The 18,279-nt window shown below is 47.1% G+C and overlaps 1 protein-coding gene across 2 annotated transcripts in view; it reads left to right on the plus strand.

The window, feature by feature from the left end:
- RAB6A (RAB6A, member RAS oncogene family) overlaps positions 1-18,279 on the plus strand; it is a 90,514-nt gene that overhangs the window by 42,440 nt on the left and 29,795 nt on the right. For both annotated transcript variants that reach the window (XM_074979190.1, XM_074979106.1), the window contains exon 2: positions 9,555-9,613. In XM_074979190.1, the coding sequence (XP_074835291.1) occupies positions 9,555-9,613 (59 nt within the window). The remainder of the gene's footprint in view (positions 1-9,554; positions 9,614-18,279) is intronic.

Genomic DNA, 18,279 nt, shown 5'->3' on the forward strand with positions numbered 1-18,279 from the left:
GTGGGGAGGACAGTTTGGTTCTCTGTGCCTTAAATATTGAGTCTGTTCTGGTATGGCTATGATCTGAAGAAGTGGGTCTATCCCACGAAAGCTCATCACCTAATAAATTATTTTGTTAGTGTTTAAAGCGCTACTGGACTGCTTTTTTGTTTTCATAATATATAGACTAGCATGGTTATCTCTGTTACTTAAGACAGAGGTTCTCAAACTTCATTGCATCCCGACCCCCTTCTGACAAATAAACATTACTCTCCCTCGCCTGTGTCACAAAACCCTGTACCCACCCAAGGCCTGCTACACCAGCTGGGGGTGGGGGGGGGCAAAGCTGAAGCTCATGGGCTTCAGCCCCATGTAGCAGCTTGTAACTTCTGTCCCACTGCCCAGGACTGAAGCCCTTGGGCTTTGTCTTCATATCTGGACAGTGGGGCTTGGGCTTCGTTCCTGGGACCCAGTGGGTTGAAGCCAGCTGTGGAGACCCCATTCAGAGGGGATTGTGACCCACTTTGGGGTCCCAAACCACAATTTGAAAACAGCTGCTCTATGAAATGCATGTCATCAGCTTCTACCCTTCCTAACGCAGGGTGTTCATCAGATTGACTTGATCAGTTTCTATGTGCTTTGATTTCAGAATGCTGATTTTTTTGTAAGAAAGTGGCCCGTTGAGGGGGATCAATTTACAAAGTACTGTATAGAACAATTGGTGGGGTTTTTTTTCCCCCTAAGTTGCGGGGGGGAGGGGGGAGGAGAGACTTGATATTTAAAAAAAGCAATATAACATATGGGGCTAAATGACTTAGAGGAATGGGTGCAATAGAGCCTGAGTCAGATCTAGCCTTAGTTAATAATGACCCAAGGACTGATTCAGAAAGTTATTTATGTATCTGTGAGTATAGGTAGTCACTCAGTGTGGCTTATAAAAGCACCAAACTCTTTGATATCGCTGAGTTAGGTCCTCTGTAAAATGCCCCAAGGTGCCTCTTCACGTCTTTAGATGCCTCGATACCATTGTAAACCCGGCCTCAAAATACTCCCATCTTAGCCTTCTGGCCTGTGTGACAAGAAGTGGTGGTCTCAAACCGCCCCTGCTGTTGGTACCCTGCCGGTCAGCCTTAGCAGAGATCATGCTCTGGGATATGGAGATGTCCATCCCACACAGCTGATTTCTTTAGGTCAGAATTAAGACATATATGTGGTCTGAGAGGGGAGCTTGCATTGTTGTTGTTTCTCCATACTGTATTTGTGAAAGCCCTGCCTCCAGCACCCTTTGTTAACCATACATTGCCTTAATCCCTTCCTACAAAGCATGCCTTTCACCTTTATATATTGCAGGGATGGGGACCTTTTTTAGGTTGGGGGCCACTGACCCTCAGAAAAATCTGTTAGGGCCACATCATGGTGAGAAGCAAAACAAACAAGAAATCTTTGGTGATGTGGCCACTGATGGAGATACCTCACTCCCCTCCTGCTCCAGCCCTATGGGCAGAGGGTGGAGAAGTGGGACACAAGGTTCAGGGCTTCCCCCAAGCCAGATTAACACTTCTGGGGCCCGAGGGGGACCAAAAATGCAGAGCTCAGTGTGCAAGAGGGGGCTGCCGGGGAGCAGGGGTGGGATCTGGAAGGCGGGAAGGTACAGGAGCAGGCTGAGATTAGTGGGGCTGAGCAGGATGGAGAGTGCAGGAGCAGGCTAAGGATCGGGGCGTCTGGGCAGAAGGAGCAGGCTGCTGGTATAGGGGCAGGTGCAGTAACAGGGTGGGAGTGGGGGGTCTTTGCAGGAGGAGGTGGAAAAACAGGCTGCAGGGGTTTAGGCAGGAGGGGTTGCAGAAGGAGGGTGGGAGTTGAGGATCTGGGCAATGGGGGGGGCACTTAATCCACCTGCTGCAGCCCCCTCCCCCAGCTGGGGGAATGGCAGAATGGAGAGAGGCTCTCTGCTCCCAGGCGTACCCTTGCCACCCTGATTAGCCTGAATTCCAGCCAGTCAGAGTGGCAGGGGAAGCCTCTGTCCAGGGCCCACTATGCTACTGTCCCCCCAGCTGAGGGAGGCGGGAGGAGGAGCAGTGATAGCAGCACCAGTTCCTGCCCCCACCAGGCAGAGCCTGTAGACCAGGTCCAACCCTGGCTTGCCTGACTCCGTCCCACAAGGCTTGGGGCTCCATGCCCCCCCACCTGCTGTGGGTTTGATGGTAGAAAAGGGACCCTGAGCCTTGGGCTGTATCTATGCAAGCCACAGTCCACACCGCAGGCCAGAAGTTTGCCACCCCAATATACTGTAACGTGCAATGTTGAGGCTGCACAGAGTCCTGCACGATTGGGCCACCGAACTCCCTATCTTGGAGTTGAGGGCTTCCAGCAGCTCCTGTGATCCTGCCCTTCGACTGGTATGTTGTGTAGAATAGTCAGTGTAGCACTGTGCTTCTAAGAAGGCGTGCACCAGTTCTCCCTGCAAGCAGTCTTGTTTAACGTGCTGTGGGGAGCTGGGTGTGTATGAGCAAGGACGGGGAGTTGTCCAAGTCCTGCCTGCTTGAGTGGGAAGGTATGACAGCACTATTGCAGGCAGTACAGATGAGAGCTGCTTTAGGGTGATCAGCATCTGCTTTTAAAAGCCCTGTGGGAGCTTCATTCTTTTTTATTGGCATAGGCTGTGTATGCCTCTTTCCTTTGGGGGCCAGGGGCACAGAGAATTGCTGCTAATGGAAGTGGCTCCTGGGGCTGGGAAATCTTCATTCTACCTCCTTTAAATAATTGCTGTGAGAAGCAGAGGGAATGTCTGAATCTCTCTAGTGCCTTTAGCTTAAGTATTTTTTAAAAAGATGAAAATTTAGTGCTCTTCAGAAGGTGTCAGACTGAATGTGAAGTCTTCTAGGCCCATGGAAAATCTAGCATGACTATAGAGGTTCTGAAAGCTGCTAGTGATCCCTCAGTCCTGATGCCTTCTAGTCTCCTTGCCCATGTGATCCTGGGCCTCTGCAGAAACAGTCCACTTGGGCTCCAAATGGCGGTGTAAGAAGACATGAACACTTCTTACAATATGAATTACGTGTCTTCAGTGGCAGGTGACCAAGATTCGTTACCAGATTTGGTCTGCTGGTTGGATAATTTGCTTCCCTGACTCAGGCTAGGTTCTGATGGGAAGTGCAACATGTACATGGCTCCAGTCTACTGACAACTTCACTAGAAACTGAACTTCAGCCATCAGATCATTTCATGTATATCACCATATTGGACTGGCTGCCACGTACCTCGCAGTAGTATCTCCTACTCCCAGTCATGGAGATGTGAGCGGGGAGGGAGGAAGTTCAAATTTCTGCCAGGATTTATATGTTCTGGACTGAACCCCGCTGTATGTCACCAAGACCTTTAAAGCCTCTGCCCAGTAAGACTGTCATAGAATCATAGAAGAGTAGGATTGGAAGAGACCTCAGAAGGTCATCTGTCTGTACCTCCTGCTCAAAGCAAGACCAACCCTAACTAAATCATTCCAGCCAGGACTCTGTCAAGCCTGATGTTAAAAACCTTTAAGAATGGAGATTCTACCATCTCTCTGCACAGTGCAGTCCTGTGTTTCACCTAGTTTTTCTTTGAGTGCTTGCTTGTATCTATTCAAATTCAGTGTGTGCGCTCCATGTGCATGCTTGTCAGGAAGTTTTACCTTCGCTGCTACCCATTGGGTTGGCTCTGGAGCCCCCTGAAACAGTGCTGGCACGGACCCATATATATGACCAACCTGGCCACCGTGCAATTCCTTCTTACCACTCTTGTGGACTGTCCGAACTGTGGCTGAGTACTTGCTGCTATGCCACATCTCCCCAGCTCTTTGTTGTGTAAGTAGTTGTAAATAATGATACTATTCCCGTTATTTCCTAGTCCCGAAGGCAAAAGGGGACCTTCAGCCTATTCTGGACCCCAAGGAACTCCACAAGTTCTGTATGGTTTCCCTAGGCACCATCATTCCCCCATGGATCCAGGGGACTAGGATGCCAATCTCAATTTAAAGGACTCATATTTCCATACTGCAGTCCAGCCTTCTTATTGGTGCTACCTTCATTTTCCTATGGGCCACTTGCACCTTCAGCTTGTGGCTCTTCAGGCTCTCCATGACTCTGAGTGTTTACCAAATACATGACAGTGGTGGTAGCTCTCCTTCTTTACAACGGTGTTCACATTTACCTCTTCCTGGACAATTGGCTGCCGCAGGGTTGTTTGTTACATCAGAGAAACTCCGGACAAACTGGTGCTTGTGCTCAATCTGGCAAAGTCCTCAATGATCGTGACTCAACACATAGAGTTCATTGGGGTGGTTCTCAGTGCCACCAAGGTGAGGGCATTTCTTCCTGATCAATTCCAGGTTCTCGTCCAGCTTGTATGCTCCGTGTTTTGAGTTTCCAGTCACCGTGGTCAAGATGTGCCTCCACCTGCTGGGCCATATGGCGGTATGCAATTATGTGGTCCTGTTTGACAGGCTACACCTTCACTCCTGCCATGTGTGGCTGGTGTTGACATATTGCCCTGGCCAGGACAGCATGGACATGGTTGTCATGGTGCTGCAATGTGTCTCCAAAGCACTCCACTGATGACTAAATCTCTAAAACATGCTGTGCGGCATTCCCTTTTGTGCCTTCCAACCTACCATGTCTCTGGGACAACTCACCACTCGGGCAATGTGGTCTGCAAAGGAGTTCTGTTATCAATGCGAGCCCCCAGGCCATTCACCTTTCTCATGTAGCCATCCTACTGCACCTCTGCTTCTGCTGTGTCGCAGTCCAAACAGACAATTCTGTGGCCATGTAGTACATCAACAACCAGGGCGTGGGGGTGTACATGCTCCTCTCAGCTCTGCTTGGACGTTCATGTATAGGGCTCCACAGCTGACCTAATGGGTAGCAGCTAGGGTAAAACTTTCCAACAATCATGCACGTAGCATGCTCATACCTAACTTGAATAGATATGAGCAACGAGTCTTGAGGAATAGTTAAAATGGGGAGTAATCATTCTTTCTCTACTAGCCAACCTAGGTCTCCCCCATTGCTGCTTGTTCTGTCATCTGCTACCACAGAGAATAGTCTGGCTCCATCCTCTTTGGAACCCCCTTCAGGTAGCTGAAAGCTGCTGTCAAATCCCCCTTCATGCTTCTCTTCTGCAGAGTAAATAAGTCCAGTTCCCTCAGCCTCTCCTCATAAATCATGTGCTCCAGTCCCTTAATCATTTGTGTTGTCCTCTGCAGACGTGGAGGGTCTCCAGCACTCTTTCTGTGGTGGGAACCCCAAAACTGGATACAGTGCTCCAGATGTGGCCTCACAAGTGCTGAACAGAGAGGAATAATGAATTCCTTTGATCTGCTGGCAGTGCTTTTGCTAATGCAGCTGAATAAGCCATTAGCCTTTTTGGCAACAAGGACACGCTGTTGACTGATCCAGCTTCTTGTCTACTGTAATCCCCAGGTTCTTTTCTGTAGAGTTGCTGCTTAGCCAGGTCTCCGCCCTTGTCATTGTTGACCTCCTCAGATTTCTTTTGGCCCAGTCACCCAATTTGTCTAGGTCACTCTGGACCCATCCTTATGCTCTAGCATATCTACCTCTTCCCACCAAGATTAGTGTCATTTGCTGAGGATGCAATCCAGCCCATCATCCTGATCATTAATGAAGACGTTGAACAAAACTAGCTCCAGGAGCAGCCCCTAGGGCACCCTGCTTGATACTGGCTGCCAGTTACACATTGAGCCATTGATTGCTACCCGTTGATCTTGATGATCTAGTCAGCTTTCTGTCCACCTTATAGTCCATTCATCCAAGCCATACCACTTTAACTTGCTTTAACTTATAAAAGCCTCCGAGGTGATAACTTACTATTAATGCTTTCACTTGTGAATTTTGTAAACTCTTTTTAGAGTAGCTTTTTCCCCCAAACCAGGGCGCATATTAACCCCTGTGTTGCTCCAGTTTAATAGAAAGCAGTGTGGATTCTAGTGACCGCCCTTAGAAGCGCTAGAGAGCTATGGGTACAAATGTTCATGGAGCTCCTCACAGCTGGAGAAAGTCGCCTGAGTAAGCCTGAAAAGGGAGATACCTACATTTGAGAGCTGAAAGGCAACTGTCTCCAACTGAGGATTTTAAGGGTAATTGACTTACCACAATGTGGACTCCCTCAGGCAGAGGTGTTTGAGCTATAGCCAAATCAATAGAACCTGGTTAGTATTTACCTTTCGTTGCATTTTTCAAAACAGGGCTAACCTTGTGACCAACATGCAGGGGCAGAAAAAAAAATCCAACCACTGATTTTTAGCTACCTTAATGTTTTTCTGTCTCATGCAGGTCAAACGAGTTCCCAGAGTCTGGGTCTGATGCTTTGTATAAGCACAAATCTTGGCTTTTTTAAAATAAGTTTTTATTTGCTAGCCTTTCATCATTTCCAAAAAACTCTCTGTTGAGATGTCTCTTACCTCATATGGTTCAACATGTGATTGCTGAATATGTCAGGTTTTCCTTGTTTTGGACAGTTGCTAAAAATTAAAGCTATGCAGCTATTTTGGCTTTCAAATATGCTGTTGATAACTAAAGATTTTTTTCCCCACTAACTGCCAGCTCACTGTACCATAGCGGTGTAGGCACTGCAGTCTTGGCAGGAGTAAAAAAGTAGCAAAACAGTCAGCTGATTGGACTCGGAATACATGCAGTGAATATGTTAACAAGGTGCCATTTTGTTTAGTCAATTGTCTGATCAGACCCTTCTCCTTTCTAATTGAATGTTTGTTATATGTATATGCTTTGACGAGTGTGTTAGCTCTGGAGTTCAGAGAATTTAAGGCCAAAAGGATTCAGTGTATCATCTAGTGTGGCAGGCCATAGAATATCATTCGTTAATTTATGAGCCCAATAATTTGTCTCACTAAATTATATTGTCCAAAAAGGTATCCAGTCCTAAAATGAAGCCAACAAGAGATGCAGAATCTGTTACTTCCCTTGCTGGTTTGTTCCAGTGGTTAACAACCCACATTATTAAAAGTGTGTGCCTTATTTCTTATTGGAATTCATCTGGCATCAATTTCCAGCCCACTGGTTCTTGCAGTATTCCTCTACTGGATGAAAAAGACCTTTTCTCCTCTTGAAAGCACTTATCGTCTGTAATCAAGTCACAGCTCTCTTCAACAAGCTTAACCACTTTGAGCTCTTTAAATCTCTCAGTGTAAGGCATTTTTTCCAGCCCTTAATCACTTTTGTGGCCCTTTCCTGCATTCGCTCCAATTTTTCGATATCCATTTTAAAAAGTGGATACCCGAACTATGGGTTCTGCTGTGTGTATGTAACTATATGTAGTTATTTCACTATCTGTCTCACCAGTACCACATACAGAGGTAGAAAATCACCTCCCTCTTTTTTCTCTCTACTGCTCTGACTATACATCCAGGGCTGGCCTTAGCCCCTTTTGCCACAGCCTTGCACTGGAAGCTTGATTTTTTTTCACTGGGGCCTCTAGAGGGCACAGTGGGGGTTTGTTGAATCAGCTCCTCACCTGAGTGGCTAGACCAAATCCCCTGCTTACCCACATTTTAGCCTCTGCAAACTTCGATGGAGGAAGGGTGGTATTCTGTGCTGTTGCAACCACCTGATAGACCCTCAGATAGTGGCTCTGCCCCAGCGTCTATAGGTGCTGGAGGGGATCTTACAGTGAAGTTAATCTGAGCCTTGCAGTGTCTCTAGGCCTGTGACTAACCTCTGCTTTATGTGTGCTCTGCACCAGTCTCCCTGTTTGACACACATTTGTGGTCTGTTACATATGGTTCCCAGGACAAATCTGAATAAGTTCGGGGCCACTCCTACTGAATCTCACATGTGCTTCCTGAAGCTACACCTTAAACAAAATATTTGTTACATTTCTACAAAGGCAGCCTTTGAGCTTCCTGTGAAATTTGAATATGCTTGCAGGGTGGGAGTGTTTACAAATTCATGGAGGTATTCACATCTGGACTCGAGCTCTGGCTCAGAGGCTGCTTGTTGGAGGCTGCAGGCTTCATTTCTTAGTGCAGAGCTGGATTCAAAAGGTAACAATAATGAAAGCCACTGGTGCTGGAAATGGATTCAAATGCTCTGTTTGGGTGGCCTTAGAGAGGTTTAGATGTTGTCAAAAAGACCAGTGAGCTACGGTGCTTTTTAGCTTCTCCCTCATCTCCTCCACCCCAGCTCCTGGCAGAACACACAGGTGCTGCTTTATGGGTGGCATCTAGTGGTTTTGAGTGCAGCAGGAGCAGAGAAGCTATGGCTTCAGCCCTGTACAAATCAAACTGCCACATCTGCAGTGGCCTTGTGTGGGTGGACACTATAGATGTAATGCAGCTTTCCTTTCACTTGTATGCTGCACTCCTTGAACAAGCCGAAATGGAAATCGCTGCACTGGTGCTTGTGGAAGGCATTGTGGTGGTGCAGAATACAACAGCAAAGCACAGTGCGTGATGGTGACTTTCAGTGAAAGTACCATGCAAGCATTTTAAAACACCAGACTGCAATGGAGCCCATGCAGGGATTTGGTTTCACCCACATCACAATCGTGGGGCCAGGTCCTGTGTTTCTTGTCTGGCTCCTTCTAGCCTCAACTGTCACAGGAATAAGAACATGTGGAAGACTTGATAGAAAAGGAATTTGAGAGTTAAGGCACTTGTGTTCTCATCCCAGCTCAACCATGTGTCACTCAGAGGATAGCTGATCTCAGTGTTCCTGATTTACAATGTTACTAGTACTCATCTGCCTCTCTGGGGACACAAGATTGCACAGAGACCTTTGAAATCTCTGGTAAACGCTATTGAAACTCCCAATATTACTGCACGTAGTGATGGAGAGCTATTAATCATGGCATGATACAGGGTCCAAGTTAAGTGATCCTTGTCTCCTTCCAGTCCTGAAACACAGCCACCACCTGGTGCAATGTGAGATCTGTTCAACACTGCACATACCTATATATGTTGCCGGGGTAATACTTATGTTGTCTGCAAGGGTAGATCAAAGCTCATTTGGTGGTGAGGGACATAAACTAGGTCCTGTCCAGATGTTTTGTGGGCAGGGGACCTCTATCCTGTCTTTTGTTACCACGTGTACTACTGCCTTCTCCTGCAGCGTCTGCTACTTATGCCAAGTATGTGTGTAGTGTGGGCTAATGGAGATCAGAGGTAAAAATTTCAAAAGTAAGACTCAAATTCACACAGATGTTTTGGCTCGTAACTCCCAATGAAATTTAGGCAGGAACCTAAATACTGCACTTTCTAGAATGATGCCCAACTGGCCAAGGTTTAAAATAAAACAACAATTTCAAGTTAATGTTGTAGTTAGAACTGTTACATTTGCTTGCCCTTTTTGTGTATTTAACTTAATTTCTTAAATATCTGGGTAGCTTTCAGAAAATCTTAATGACTGTTGGCAACCGATCAACGGACTTCCCTTTTTGCATTTGGCAGTTTTATTGGACGGTATTGATTGGTGGAGCATCAGTTAAGCCTGGAAGGCAGTGTTTGGTCACTTGTTCAAATCTCACACTAAAACTGTTCCTTGAACCTGTTTTTCCTTCTCTTCTAGTGGGGAAGACCTCCTTGATCACCAGATTCATGTACGACAGCTTTGACAACACCTATCAGGTAAATGTAATCCGACTTAGCTTCTTGCCAAATCGTTGTTCGCATGATGACTCTACTTAGCTCTAGTGAGTGAGAGTGTGCTGATCAACCAGTATCCTAAATATTTGTTTTTAAAGCTTTACACTTACAAAAATCATCCCCCAGCCCCGAACTCTTCATATAACGTTAGAATTTGTTTTGAGTAGCTGATCAGCATTCCAACTTTTCCAGCAGTGGCTGTGTTGATCCCTCAGTCTCCTCGAGAAATGGCTGTTCGAGTGTTGAAATAACTGCCATTCCTTTCCTCGCTTGCTGACAAAACTTCATGGACCTTATTCACCTCTAACATAACGAGTGATGGTCATGGAATTACCGAAGGAATGACTCTGGAACACCCATTATGTACTAGGCACATTCCAAACACAGTCCCTGTCCTGAAGACTGTCGGCTTCATGTATTTTTAAAAAACATTACTGAGGAGGTTTTCCCGTTAAATTTGTAAAAATATTTTGGGAGATCCTGTCTAATGCTCTTTTCCCCTTTATGGTTGGTTTCTTTAGTATCTCTGCACAACAGCCCATCAGAGCTGCTAGGCAAGTTGGACAGACCTAAATGCAGGCTGCCATTAAATCAGAAGCTTTGCTAACACTGCTATGGTGTAAGGCTATTAAAGTACACATTACCTTCTCCTAGGAGCAAACATCCTTACAGATTCTGCCCACTGTAATTACATAGAATTAAAGCAATTCTCTTATTTAATCATCTCTCTTCCCCACAGTACTTTTCTCTTTCAGTTGTTTTCTTTTCTCTGTGGAGCCTGTGTCCTAGTTTTACTTGGAGAGCTTTGACCCTCAATGCTTTGTTCTAGTGCAGCTGTCACCATGGGAAGATGGTCTGATATGATCAACTGAGTGATTGTAAAATGAATGAGTGTAACTTAGAGATGTCTTGGGGGCTTATCAAATAATCATCTTCAATTTAGCTGTCTTGCATGCCTACCTTAAATCTTATAATACTTGCATGGCACCATTCACCTGGGGATCTGTAGTTTTACAAACATGATCATGACTCAGAGGTAGAGTGCTGCTATTCTTGATTTTACATAACAGAAAGGGGAAGTAAAGTTCCAAGGGGTTAAGTGACTTGCCCAGGATAACACAGTGGCAGAGTCAGAACCCAGATTCCATGCAGCTCAGTACCAAGTTCTGAAGAAAGGATTCCTGATTCGGGAAATCAGTTGTACAGACTTACAAATCAGCAGAGGTTTCTCTGCTGTGCATTGGGGTATTTGTGGAACAAAAACCAGGAATAAAAATGACATGTTCAGAATAGATGTGATGGGTTTGGTCACAGAGCTCCCCTTGACTGCCACCTGATGGGCTGATTATACCCCTTGGGCCCACCTGCCTGCCCTCTGGAGCACTGCACCACCCTGTCTTGCTGAGCCAGAATCTTTGGTCTCCCCCAGCAAAGGCACAGATTGGGGGTCACAGTCCCGGGCAAAGCAACACAAACACTGAGAGCAGCTCAGATATGGAAGGTAGAGTGTTAAGGACTTGACATAGCACTCCTGTGCACAGCCACAGTGAGGCCAGAACCCTAGGTAAGTCCATCTAACTCTGCATAAAAGATTTATACGGAGCGAGTTCATAAGTTGTTCACTCTCATCATCTATGAATGAGATGCACAGCTGTTTTCCCTCCCTCCCACCTACAGGCAATTATTATTTACACTGGGTTTAATACAAAGTTATTTTATTAAGTATAAAAAGTAGGATTTAAATGGTTGCAATTGATAACAGATCAAAGTTAGTTACTAAGCTAAATAAAACAAAACACTCAGCCTAGCTTAATACTTGGAGAAACTTGTCATATGCAGTTCCTTACCCTAACAGTAGTTCTAATCATCCTTTTCTCCCAGCCTCCTAGCATGGGCCCAATCCTTCCCCTCTTCAGTCTTAGATGTTTCCAGTGGTCATCTGGGTGGCCAGCAGGGGCTGTCTTGGTGTCCGGAAACTGCTCCTATTTGGTTTCCTGCCCATCAATAACAACAAGAAGTCTTGTGGCACCTGATCGATGCAGCTGGTGAAGCTGGTCTTTGCCCACGAAAGCTTATGCTCCAAAATATCTGTTAGTCTATCAGGTGCCACAAGACTTCTTGTTGTTCTCGACGCTACAGACTAACACAGCTGCCTCTCTGGTACTTGCCCATCAGTAGATTTTGCTCAAAGTGGGAACCCATTGTATTCAGTTTCCACCCTTTCTCCCTCCCATGGGAAAAATAATCACATCCAAAAGGGGTTCCAGTATAAGTGACCTGGCCATGTCCCTTGACAGGATCAACCACAGTCCAGGCTTACAGGAAAAGCAGGACTATTCACAGATTGTTGTTACGAGTACTGGGCTGTTAAATTCCTGCAGTACTGCTAATGGCCTTCATTAGCACTTCTAGATCTATAAACAGGTGTATACTTCATATTTCTAGCTTCAACTACAGGACTGATACAGACACACATTGAAGAGACACATTCAGGGGATTATAAGCTTTTCAATGGCAAGTTACATACCACATTTTGCATAGAGTATATTAGAGTTAGGCATATTTGTATGCAAAAGCATATTTCCTTAAAGAGCATGGAGGCGCAATGTCACAACAGGAATGAACCCTTAGCTTGAAGGTTGGCTTGGGAGCAAGTCTGCATTTTAGGTAACAAGCAGTGCTGGAGAACAAGGGGAGGCCAGACTGGTCTATCCTCAGGTCTCTGGTAGCAATCTCTGATGGTGGTACGGGGGCGGCGGGGGGTTCTCCCTGTGTGTGCTGGTTCCACACCTGTCCCAGAAGCAGCCACTGTGGCCAAGTGGCCCTAGGTGTGTTGTGGGGGTAGGTGTGTCAGCACATTGCTCGTACCTGCAAGCAGCACCCCGTGGCTCATGCTGGCTGGGAACAGAGAATTGTGGCTAGTTGGAGCTGAGGCGGCAGCGGCAGCAGAGAGGGCAGTGTGTGGAGCTACATGCCTCCTACCCCTAGGGACCACAGGTATGTCTTGCCCCTTCTTGGAGCAGCATAGATCTGGGGCAGGCAGGAAGCCAGCCGTAGCTTCATTGGGATGCTCACAGTAAGTGCTGCCCAGCGGGATCCAGCACTCCACACTCCCCTCTGAGCCAGCTCCCCATGCTCCTTTCTGTACCCTAAGCCTGAGTCCTGAGCCCCCTCTCAGAACCCGCACCATCTCCTGCATCCCAGTACTTTGCCCCAGCACAGAGCCCCTTCATGCACCCAAACTCCCTCCCAGGGCTTGCACCTGTCATCCCCTTCCAGACCCCAACTCCCTGCCCCTGGCTAAGCCTGGAGCCCCCTCCCAAACTGTGGAACCCCTTGGCCTCAGCCCAGAGCCTGCATCCCGTCCTGAAACCCAGCCCTTTGCCATAGCGCAGTGGCAGTGAGGGGATGGAGTCAGTGGGGCAGGGCTTCAGGGAGGGGACAGGGTCTTGGGGAAGGGGCAGGATAGATCGTGGGTTGCCCTTAAATTCAAAGTGATCTTGGATGTAAAAATGTTGGAAACTACTGCCCTGGCACATTCAAACAGTCAAGTAGCAAGTAACTGACAACTTGCTCTTCTGTTTTCGTGCTCATTCTTTGCACATGGCCTTTCTAAACAGCACGTGATAGCTCAACCATAAGGTATGGGCTTTGATGCAATACACTCATCCCTCATTATACAAGCACAATTGGTTCCCAGCTTTCTGCTCATAGGTGAAAAGTCATAAGAGGGGCACTAAATTCCCATTAAATACACATTAAAGTCTCTGACTGGTTCCTGGTGCTCCTAACTCGGGGAAGGAGTGGCAGCAGACAGTGCTGCTTTTGCAAGGTAAGTGAACCTTGGGTTGGGGGGTTAGAGAGGGTTAAAGGCTGGGGGCAGACTGGGGCTGTGAGTGGGAGGGGGAGTTAAAACCTGGTGGTGGCTCGTTCCTCTGGGCTGCACCAGCAGTACCTGGGGGGTGCGGTGGGCCAGGGGGTTTGGGGACGGGGACAGGAAGGATGTTGGGAGTGGGCTGGAGGGTGTGGAGGGGGGAGCTGTGAACCAGGGGTGTAGGGAGGTGGTGTTGAGAGCAGGCCAGGCCGGGGGGGGGGGGCGTGGCGCGCGGGGCTGAGGAGTGTGGCTGGAGCCACATGCTGTGGGCACCCTGCTGCGCAGCTAGAGCCTCTTCACAGCACACGGCAGGAGCCACTTTGACATGTGCAGCTGAAGGTACCAGCAGCTCCTCTGGGCTGCACCAGTGGTAAGTCCCTAATTTACCCGGGGGGGTGGGTTAGGGGACCAGGCCGGGTGGGTGTTGGGAACTTGCTGGGGGGCAGCTGCGGGCTGGCAGGGGGCTCAGGCTGCGGCAGGGTGAAGCCATTGGGAGGGGGTTAGGCTCGTATTAGCGGAGGGAGTTCACTCATCTAGTGAACAAAGGTAGGTATGTGTCTCTCATTTAAGCGAGTACTTATAAGTAAAGAAGTCATTTAATGAGGGATGAGTGTAATTACTTAGTGTAAATTTTATGGCTGTCGCACACAAACTCACACAGAAAAATGATGAAGGGGAACCCACCCCACCCTCCTTTTCAGTTCTGTGACTACAGAGGGGTTAGGGGCCTACTTCACCTTGAATGGTCTTAGAACATGTTAACTACTGTGGATAAATAATCTGTTCCATCTTGTATTTATCCATGACATTTGCGGTAGATTTCCCAGGCACAGCGTAGAGCTCCGTGTAGCTTGAAAGCTTGTTCCTCTCACCAGCAGAAGCTGGACATTAACTCATCCTTTGTCTTTCTGCTCTACAAGAGGACAGACTAGATTATTGTAATGGGCCCTTCTGGCTTTAAAGCCTGTGAACCTGTAAGTGTGTAGAAATGGAGGGAGAATGGTCTTGAGGTAAAGGTACTGGCCTGGGACTCGGAAGACTCAGGCTCAAGTCCTTGCTCTGACACATACTTTGTCTGTTACCTTGGGAAGGTCTCTTAGGTTCTGTCTATTTCTCATCTATAAAATGGGGATAACGTTGCCCTGCCTCCCAGAGCTGTTGAGGCATGTAAATACCAGACCAGTACTTACAGCAGCTGCAGCACATCGTTCCATTTGGGTCTGTCATCCTTTAAATTGGCAGTTGTGCCTCACAAAGGCTACGACCACACCACAGTTTGTCGATAAAACCCGCAGAGCGTACATGTTCCCAAGGTGTTCTGTTGACCGAAAAGCGACAGAACGCAGCATTTCTATTGAGTGTTCTGCTGCTGCCCTGTGAAGCAGAAAGCCAGTCTAGACATTCTGGGGGGACTTCTGTCTAGGGACAGGGCTTCCAGGACACTGGGCAACCCTGTCAGCTGTGCTTCCAGTTAGTCATTTTGTTCAGAGTGCGGCCAGGCAGTCCAGCCACTCTGTCCACAGAGCATATTGCTCCTTTGATCCACTTGACAGATTGCCTACAATCTGTCAACAGGAGCTCTCGTGTAGACGTAGCCAGTGTATTTTACCTACAGAGTCTGCAAGGTGCCCAGACTTCCCTCATGCTTGATCTACTTCACAGTTTCAGGTCCAGTTTCATAATTTCAGTATAATTTGAGGCTCGGTTACTTTTGTCTGACAGTAAACAGTGTGTCTTTACTTGCCTAAGTAGTGCTGCATCATCTGACCTGCTGTTTGTATCCATACTAATGGAGTATGGGTACCCCACATACCACTGCAAGTATAGACTTATCCCTAGACTGCCTGTATTCTTGCTTGCTCTCTGTTACAAAATACTTGGCTTCGAATTGCATATAACCCTCTTTAACGTGAGTTAAGCACGACTTGAAGCTGCTCTGCGGCTATCATCCTGCTTAGTTACTTGCTAAGAGCCCTTACCCCAGCCATGCGGTGGGGCGCAGGGGGAATGCAGGGAGAAGCAGCAAGGAAACTGACCAGCCCTGGTGGGCTATTCATTTTCTCACCTTCTGCAAGCAGCAGGGGTCTGGGAACCAAGCAGAGCTGGGAAACTGACCAGGGCAGCAGCTGGAGCCAGGAAAGTGACCAAGGCTGCTGCCCTGGTTAGTTTTCCAGTTCTGCAAGGGGAGAGGAGCCAGGAGCCAGGCTTCTGCCTGGTTCCCAGCTCCCCGCAGCTTGTGGGACCTGAGAAACTGACCAGCCATGACCAGTTGGTCAGTTTCCTGGGTCCCCCAAGTGGCAGGGAGCTGGGAACCAAGTGGCAGCCTGTTTCCCAGCTGCCCTGCGCTGGCAGGAACCAGCCATGAGCTGGTCAGTTTCCTGGGTTACACAAGCAGCAGGGAGCTGGGAACCAGACTGCTGCTTGGTTCCCAGGTCCCGCAAGCAGTGTGGAGACAGGAACCAGGCTGCCCCCTTGTTCCCAGCTCCCCAACATTCTGGAAGCCAGGAAACTGACCAGCTCCCAGTTCCTACAAGCCCAGGGGAGCTGGGAACCAGGCTGCCTGGTTCCCAGCTCCCCATTACGCCCAACTTGTGCAAAAGTGAGAGTTACACAGGTGTTCCAGGAACATAATCCCCTTGTAACTTGATGGTTTATTGTACTGTGCAGGTGGCCAAATTTCATTCATGGCACCCTGCTCAATGTCAATATCAGATCTTTATGCTTATTATGCACAGATATTTTTATATTACTCTGACCTGGTTTTAATGAAAATGGAAACTTTCACGTATAAAGGACATTTTGCTTAAAAATCTTAAGTGCAGTGTATCCTATCGTCAGCCTGCTGGCCATTACTGAGGTGGGATTAGGGCGCAAAGGAATCACTATACTTTATGGGGAGGTTTGTTGCTTTGGATCAGTTTTAAATTGTTTCGAAACTTCATGGTTGGAAAGGGCTTAGACTTCAGTTTTAAATGACAATGTTAACTGAACGTCTTCCACAAGAACAGAGACTTGATATTTATTTATTTATATATAATAAAAAAATATGATGTTGTGACCCTAGACAGGTGAGGTGCAAGCGCTTAAGGCTTTTGTCTATAAAACACCAAATGAAATTAATGGGTAGCAGGTTCAAACCTAATAAAAGGAAGTTTTTCTTCACACAGCGCACAGTCAACCTGTGGAACTCCTTACCAGAGGATGCTGTGAAGGCCAGCACTCTAACAGAGTTTAAAAAAGAGCTCGATAAATATTTGGAGGTTAGGTCCATAGCTGGCTATTAGCAAGGGGTAGGGTATGGTGCCTAGCCTTTTGTCGAAGGCGGGAGATGGATGGCAGGAGACAAATCGCTTGATCATTGTCTTCGGTTCACCTCCTCTGGGGCACCTGGCATTGGCTACTGTCGGCAGACAGGATACTGGGCTAGATGGACCTTTGTTCTGACCCAGTATGGCCGTTCTTATGTACCATTTAATTGCACAAGGAAACCTCTGAGAGATGCAGGAGAATGGAAACTTCCTTGAGGCAAACGTTAAAGTAGTTTGTTTATGAAATCACTGTATGTAACCTGTTTAATGTACATTTCATCTGCTGACCTCTAAACTTCACAGTTACTGATTATGGAAAATCTTGTGGATTATCCGTGTTGGAAATGAGCCTTGTTTGTTTCATATTCTCCCCCTGGCTTCCTCCCAAACACTGCTTTTCTCTAGTCAGGAACAGTCTTGTGCATCAAACACTCTGCAGAGGGAAACTGAGTTGGATTATGCGGCGCTAGTCAGTTTCCCTTTGCAGCTGGCTTTGTGTACTAACAGGTTGCAAGAATTTACTGTCCCTCCATCTGTTGGCAAGTGTGGTAAGCAGGCAGTAAAATGCCTACAATCAAAAGAGATCTTGTGGTGCAGAAGCATTTTTTGGGATTAGGAGTTCCCTTGGTTGTCAGAACCAAGCCACCTACACCAACTTTAGGAAGATTAGATCAGTGGTTCCCAACCTCTGGGGTATTGCAGTGGGTCTGCAGGATAAAAAGATAAAAATTATAATAGAAAGTAGAATTGGCTTTGATGGGGGTTCGTGAACATTTTTGGTGGCGACTGGGGGTCTGCACTAGTGAAAAGGTTGGGAACCACTGGATTAGACCCTTAATGGTTATGTTTCAGTTGATACCAGGTTTCTGGGATTCAGGTCATCTTCTGGGCTTCATTTGATACTGTTTAATTGCACTGCCACATCAAGGATCACACTGTTAAAGCCTTACTCAGTGTTGTTAACCCTGGTCTCAGATCAGTCATGCACCTGCAGTACACAAAGGTGCAACAATGATCTTGCAGAAAATAGTCAGTGCAGCATCAGCAAGGGAGTGAAGACTTGGGATCAGTGATACAAGAGGGAGGTGTAGCTCAGTGGTTTGAGCATTAGCTTGCTAAACTCAGGGTTGTGAGCTCAATCCTTGAGGGGGCCATTTAGGGATCTGGGGCAATACATTTAAAAAAAATCTGCTAGGGATGGTGATAGGCCCTGCTGTGAGTGCAGGGGACTGGACTTTATGACCTCTGAAGATCCCTTTCAGTTCTATGAGAGAGCCCTAAAAATAATATATATGAAGATATACTTGTTTTTAACACTGTACCCCTCTTTCACCCCCCACATTTTGGTTAAAATGGTATCTGGATTTCTGTTGCTAAGCTCCAGTAATGTCTAAAGGTGCACGTTCTCACAAAAACATCTACAACAATGCAGGTATCAATGGCATAAATTACCAAAGTAGTGCACA

The sequence above is a fragment of the Carettochelys insculpta genome, chromosome 1, assembly GCF_033958435.1.
Source record: "Carettochelys insculpta isolate YL-2023 chromosome 1, ASM3395843v1, whole genome shotgun sequence".
Classification (NCBI taxonomy): domain Eukaryota; kingdom Metazoa; phylum Chordata; order Testudines; family Carettochelyidae; genus Carettochelys; species Carettochelys insculpta.